General features: G+C 35.0%; 1 protein-coding gene across 1 annotated transcript; it reads right to left on the minus strand.

Annotated features, from left to right (window-relative positions):
- Positions 1-2,312: 2,312 nt before the first annotated feature.
- On the minus strand, positions 2,313-7,460 carry LOC133308427 (uncharacterized). Its single transcript, XM_061509046.1, has 3 exons — positions 7,210-7,460; positions 3,583-3,653; positions 2,313-2,737 (listed from the first exon to the last, which is right to left on the minus strand). The coding sequence occupies exons 1-3, from the start codon at positions 7,435-7,437 to the stop codon at positions 2,722-2,724; spliced, it is 315 nt and encodes a 104-aa protein (XP_061365030.1). The 5' UTR covers positions 7,438-7,460; the 3' UTR covers positions 2,313-2,721.

Below are 7,460 nucleotides of genomic sequence, written 5' to 3' on the forward strand. Positions count from 1 at the left end.
GTGGCATGGTATTGGATCTACTTGATATGATTGGTTTAGTTTAATCCATTGGTGGTTATCTTATGCCATGGTCTCCATCGTGACTCTATTATATTTTATGTTCTGTAGTTTCCAGCAAATTGAGAGGAAGGAATGGGCATCACTTTGTGTCTCGGCCGAAATTCCTCTTCTTTGTCCCTGGCCCCACACATTCCCATGCTTTATTTAATAACATAACACAAAACAATAATCCTGTCAAGTTCAACCTATCTCATTACCTAAAATGATGATTGCAAAGTCTCAATATAGAGCACATTTCAGTGTTACGAGACTATCTACTACGGAAAAAAAAGGAGTTACAGGTAAAAATAACCACCGTAAAGGTAAGGGTAGTATTAATGGGTTGTTTTTTGTCATATTTGACACACACACAAAAAGTACCTAATGCTTAGTACTCTCGTAACACTGAAAATATTTTCCTTGGCTCTCGTTACCGGAACTTATCACACAATTTAATCTAGCACTTCACATGCACATGTAAATGATTGAACACCTGATCTTCAAGACATTCACTTTAAAAGCATGTCTCCTTTTTTCCTCACGAAGATCATTCCCTCAAACATTGAAATTTATCTCTTACAGAAGTATTGATACTTCATATCGAGATCCTTAATCCTTTAGACAGGCAACCCCATCATTCCCCATCACTAGGGTGTAAATGGGCCCGACTGGCCTGGTCCGGCCTACAGCTTGACCTATATTTGGCCTGGCCTAACCTAGTCTTTCTGAAAAATAGAGTGTGCTTACATTTATAGGAAAGCTTTTTAACAAATAGACTATAGGCCAATTTTATCAAGCCTGACCTAAAGCCTTGTAAGCTGGTCTATTTAATTTTTAAAAATAATATAATATATTTTAAAATAATTTTTTAAAGTAATTATATTTCCTTCTTATTTTCCCCATTTCTTAGACTCTATTCCTTTCTGCTATACATTCTAAAGCTGCGGTATTATATTGACTCTTTCTTGTTTGTCATTTTTTATTTCTTATGAGAAATGTAAATGTATGCATGAATGGAACTTCATTTGCTCTGTACAATTATTTTCCTTGCTTAGTATCTTCATTTGGAGGCCTATAAGGTCTGTAGACCATATCAGACTTTATAATTTTTAATAATAGGTCAGACTTGACTTATAAACGAAGCTTTTAATAGGTCAATAGATCAGATAGGCTGACTTAAGTCAGGAAAGCAAAAGTCTGGCCTCACCTGGCCCATTTACACCTCTACCCATCACTGATTGTACACTTAAGCTCTGCGGATACACTTCAAAGAACAATTCCAGAAACTTAGAACCGGAGATGGCTTTTGTTAGACCATGTTGATCAAGAGAGGGGGCATGAATCATGATGAATGGAAATAGCCTTAACTGACACCTCTTCTTGGACAAAGAGAAAGCCAAGCTCAAAATGCTTCATCCTGGAGTGAAACAAGGGATTGGCGGATAGAAGAAATGCATTGAGATAATCACACTAAATTGTGAAAACAGTGGTGGGAACAGAAACTGCGAATTCAGATAGCTAATATTTGACCAATAACCAAACAGGGAGATCTTTCTTTTACGTTGTAGGGAAAAAAAAAATATCTCGTGAAATAAAAACAAAATTATAAATGAGATCCACAGATAATGAAACCGAAGCTATTGACAGTAGCTTCTACCCCTGAATATTGAAGCCAAGCATTAACCGTGATAATATTTACTGGCTTTAAAAGGACAGTCCAAGTATCCAATAACATCGTATGATTCCCAGCTCCAAGTCTCCTATTTTATGTTACTAGTCTCAACACTTCAGACATCAACGTTGATAGAAAAAAAAGAATACAGATAGGCCTCATAGACATTAGGTGTTGTCAATGTCACATTTGCAATAGCCAATAATGCATGATAACCTTCAAGCATTTGTTTTGTTTTGTTAGCTTTTGTAATAACATACTTGAATTGCCTTATGTGTTGTTTTGTCAACTGATTTTAGAAAGCTGATTGCCAACTTCTAGAAATCAATCATCTCCAAGGGAAAGAGTCTGTTTTGGTTTCACTGACCTTCATATGCTTTGAGACCTATGCATAGGTATCTCCATGCAATCGGAGTTTTACTTGCAGAATAATGGCTAGTGAGACAGAGAAGAAATTTATCATAGAGCTCTCCAAAAATTGATATATGAAATTATGAATTAGATGTGGTTATACTGTCCATTGTTATTCTTTGAAACTGCTTTAAGATAAGAAAAATGCATCATATCAGCAAATCAATTGGATGAAATAATGGTACCACTGCTGTAATGGCAGGAGAAACAACATTTTCTCTTTTGTTGAAGAGGCCGAGTCAGATTAAAATTCAGGAAATAATGGTAACTTAACTCTATGTGAGTAACCCCAAAAAACAATGTGAAAGACTCAATTTAATGAAAAATGAAGTAAATAACGGACAACATAATGGATTACAAGTTGCACGCTCCAGACTGCTAGGTAAAAACAGAGAAAATCCATCAGTTGGATGTAGTGTTTCTATCAAGTCTATGATTGTTGAGTGTTGGGCATGAAACCTTCGACCCTTGAAACCATCTCATCAATGTTTATAATTGTTGCCTCCACCGCGAAATCAAACCACCAAATAACAGCTTACGACATGACTGAGCCTTTTGTCATGGATTATCCACATTCCTACCCAAATAAATATGCTATTTTACTTCAGAGAAGACCTGCAAGGAATTAAAAATCCATGAAGTTTGATATATAAAAAGAAAATGAAAATTAATCTCAGCTGGCCGAAGACGGCTTAGTTGTCCTAATAAAAGAATTTATGAAGTAATGTAGATTTTTTCTAGAAGGAAATAAAAAGTAGTACAGTAATCTGCCTGTAGCACACTAATGACTGTGTATGGAATGGATTATGATTTATAGGCATGTCTCAATTATATACAAATCTCTTAATGATTGTTGCATTTGCACACCCAAAGGTGCCAAAATGCATCGACATACTAAAGCATATTCAAATTCCCCAAGATTCAAAGAAAGCTATTCATCTCCCTAATCCCCCAAAAATAAAATTAGTGGAAGCTAGTCTCCATCCTAACTAATCCCTATTATATTAAATTTCAAGGGTCTTGCTAGCCACTGCCCTCAGGGCACTAGTTAGAAAGCATTTAACACTCTTCATTAAGTCCTTTTAATTACTTAAAGAAGAGATGTATTCATTGCTTTTTCTTGAGTTTTCTAGGTATTTAATGCGTGCTTCTACTTCTCATTTAATACTTTCTACTTTAATCCCATAACCAGTGACTTTAGGATACGTTAGCAAATTCAAAATTTTAAAACAGTAGCAGAAACGCCAACTTTTATTTTTCTCCCCTTCCAAACTCTCAAGGGTGGTAAACACAATATTTTAAAACATAAGCAGAAAGTGTATTTTACACTATTCAGAGGCAGATTAAGGTCAATATTTTATTTCTTCAACCAGATGATTGTCGGATTGGCATGAAAACATGTAAAAAGAAGATTGCAGCTATATTTTCATTATAAAAATTGAAAACAAATATGTGCTTACTTATTCTGCGTACGCGGAGGTAATCCAAGTTTTGCTCTTAAATTTGCACCTGCTTCCAAGAGATCTTCCACCTATATTCAATAACATAAAGTGCACGAGAAATTGAGAATAGTCATGTCTGCGTAAAAAGCATCTGAGAATGATCTAGAGCGGACATTTTACTTTACTGAAAACCAACACCAAGATAAGCAGATCCCACAGTCAAGTTTGAAAATTATAAATACTTCTCTTGACATTTATAAGAACTAGACATTCCAATTGTCATTTTCCCATCTTCTATCCAACTCCAACAACAAAACAATCTTCAAAATAAGAAACAGTAAACACTATGAAATGCCCTATAATCAGACTTCCAATTTAACTTCTTTCATATCAATGATAACCATCTGCAGTATCTTCCATTACAAACATCCAAGGAACAAGTTACGAGTTATGAACTTACTATACTTTAGGTGTCCAAAGAAGGTATCAATTACAAATACAAAGGTTATTGTACAACATAGGGTTTTCACCCAATAAAATGAAAATAGAAGCATGACTTTGAAGCAAAAAAGGTAAAAAAAGATATAGCATCATATTTCTGTAATAACATGAAAGTTGCTATACAAATAAAAAAAGGGCTTATCGTTTCTCCATCAACTTGAGAAAAAGTTATCTCCATCAACCCCAAAACTACGTCGTTTTGGGGATTGGGGAAATTAATGAAAGGTGTTTTAGTAAAATTTTGATAGGTACCAAACAGAATAGAAAGGAAATATGAACAATGTCTCAGAATAGTAAAAGGTATGGATACAGTGATGGAAATTCAAGAAAATACAAGGAAATAGAAAGGTAAAATAGTTGTAGAGCACTTAGAGAAGCTCTAGTCTCCCAATCCCAACCCAAGCCTAAGATTCCAGATGATCAGAATCAATCCCTATTCCCTTACTTATCTAGCACTCTTCCCGCCACTTCCAAACCTAACAGAATTCAGTTTACCAGCTTCATGAATATTCCTTGCTAACAAGCTTCTTGCTGACTCACCAGAAGCTTCTAGCCTTTTATATTTCTTATGAGTGTACACTTTAAGAGGTGGATTCGTATCAAATTCATATAACAAAACACAAGCAAAATTCTTAAAATAACCTTCATAAATTCCCCCAGTCTCCAAAATGACGTAGTTTTGAGGTTGACACGGAGATAATTATATCTCAAGTTGATGGAAAAACAATAAACCCATACAAAAAATACAATAACAATAACAATAACAAAAAATAAAAAGAGAGAGAGAGAGAGAGGAAAGATCGGATGAAGAATTAATCAACCAAATAAGAATTCAAATTTAGTTTATATTATAAGAAAGCAATTAATTGATACTAGTAAAGTAGTTGTAACAGAGAACTATGAAATAAACCAAAAAACAATGAGCTCAAAGGTTACGGTTAATGATCACCAACAAACAATTTTATAAACTTTTATCAAATGCACAACTTGGCTTGTGAGTACTGAATTTATTAGATTCAAGTGTTATAAACATTAAGCAAACCAAACAGATGCAATGAGAAATCTCTGAAGATCAGATTTGGCTCGACGAAAGTGTGTGGAACACTTAAGAAAGCAAAACACAAGTAGGGTCACTCTCTCGCTGACTACAAAATCGAGACAGTGAGTTACTACGAACCCACAGATTGTGCCTCTACTTTATATAAGTCTGAACAGTTGGTCTTTTCTCACTACAATGACGCAATTCATACTTTACTCTCTAAAGTGCACCATTCATTTTGAAGGATCCTTCTGTGTGAAAAGCATAAGGATTTGATAGTCATGACATTGCAAGCCCACCTTAAAAACATTTTCTACCTTTCATCAACTGAATTCAACCCTCTCAGATTAAACTGCTTCACATCAATTTTTTTTTTTTTAATTTCCTACAAAAATTCATCAATACCTTCTCAATTATGGGATAAACATAATCCTGGTTGACATACTTCATCTTGATCTCAGTAGTAGATTTGCGTGTGGTGGTGAGTGTGGATATCCTCACTATTTGTCAGTACTAGCTACACACGCTGAACATGCCCAACACCCTCGTAATACTTTCATATTAAAAGTACAAAATGGAAAAACTTGCTTTGACTTCATGTATTTTACATCTACACAGTATTCATGTCAAGAAACACTTCGACCAATCTAAAATACCAAGGATAGCATCTCGGTGCTTCTTTCTCCCTCATTTAAAAATGCCAGGAATAAAAAAAACTGCAATATATCCTACATTATTATTCTATATAGAGATTCAATAAGAATTAATTGGCCAGTTGATCACACATAAAATTACAGTCATAATGATAGCTCTGTTCACTTGAAATATTTCTTGTTCACTGTTTTAACCACATGAATTTTGTACAAAAAGATAAACAATTGTTTAAATTGACCTCAACTTTTCAACTTGTTACCAGAATATTTTCAACTAAGCCAACAATAACCATCTTGTTCATTTTACACTGTTAACTAATCATCATTTGTCAATAATTTTACAATTGATGATACTAGAGAATTAAACAATTAATCAAGAGCTGGAAGGAATGGATATCAGAACTAAGACTTCCATGGAAGCCATGACGAACAATGCACCATCATGATGTACTCACTACAAGCAAAAAATGACCAACACCAAACATTAGTAATAGATAAAACCACATGTTTGGGAGCACTTTCTGCACTTACAAAATAATTTTTCACTTCAACCATTGATTGTATCAACATAAACAATTACACTAGTAATGATTGTATTAACATAAGCAATTACACTAGTAATTTCTTCCAGTCAACCTCAAAATAACTAGAATACAATAGTTTCTTCCAAATCTAACAGTCTACAGGATTATCATCTTTCTGGCTTAACCTTCCTTGCTAACTTGCATTGCTTAGAAACAGAGCTTTTACTATCACCAGAAACCAATAAGTTATGAACAAGCCAGAAACCGTTTCACAATTCATTCTGCAGGATTACCCGATCACACAAAATAAATTCATCCTCTTTTCTCCACTAAAAACACATTTCATCCACACCCTACTCCAGTCTACAAGCAACAAAAGCTCTTCTGACCTATTAACTCACAATAAGAATTTCATTTCCTAATACAATACTATCAACAACTTATATGACACTTTACGTTGCTCAAATCACATAAACCCAACTATATTTTCTCCCCTGAAACTACATTTTCATCTATACCCATCTTCAGTCTACAAGCAAAAAAAACCCATATATATCATTGCAAATTCAGCTATATGAAATATGAATACCTTCTTTCTAGCTCAACCTTCTCTGCTACCACACAATAAACCCATAAACCACAAAATCACAAACCACCCAAAACCCATTTCACAATTCAGTTTCCACAGACACCTGATCACAGAAACCCATCCCTATTCCTCCACAAAAATAAGAAGGTTGAAAAGGTTTGAAACCCATCCCTTTTCAAACCCTATTGATCCACAACCAGCAAAACCCTTTTCAAACCTCTTTCATACTATATTCACATTACCCAATACACCATTTCCACCCTCAGTCCAGCCAAAAATTGGAAAAAGAAAAAAAAATCTCAATCCATTTCATTGCAAATTCAGCTACAATAATAGTACCTTGTGGATGCCGTTAGCTTGGAGGAGGACGACGGAGGCAGAGGCGGCGCTTCCGATGAAGAGAGAGGCGACGGCAAAGGCTTTCAAAGGCATGAGGCCTGAATCACCTGCATAGCCTTTACGGTAGGAACGAATACCCAATCCCATTTGAGCAATACTGGACACACTCCATACCCATTGACTCCAACCGCCACTAACACTGCCTCCGCCTTCCTCCATCTCCATCATCTCACTGTTACTTACACCAACGA

The sequence above is a fragment of the Gastrolobium bilobum genome, unplaced genomic scaffold (genome assembly GCF_033153095.1).
Source record: "Gastrolobium bilobum isolate Gb01-03AN ecotype WA unplaced genomic scaffold, APGP_CSIRO_Gbil_v1 utg1298, whole genome shotgun sequence".
Classification (NCBI taxonomy): domain Eukaryota; kingdom Viridiplantae; phylum Streptophyta; class Magnoliopsida; order Fabales; family Fabaceae; genus Gastrolobium; species Gastrolobium bilobum.

Excerpts from the sequence above, each read along its gene's own strand:
- LOC133308427 (XM_061509046.1), bottom strand. The coding sequence starts at position 7,437 with ATGATGGAGATGGAGGAAGGCGGAGGCAGTGTTAGTGGCGGTTGGAGT. Across the intron at positions 3,654-7,209 it reads AAGCTAACGGCATCCACAAG|GTGGAAGATCTCTTGGAAGC; the intron begins GTACTATTATTG and ends TATTGAATATAG.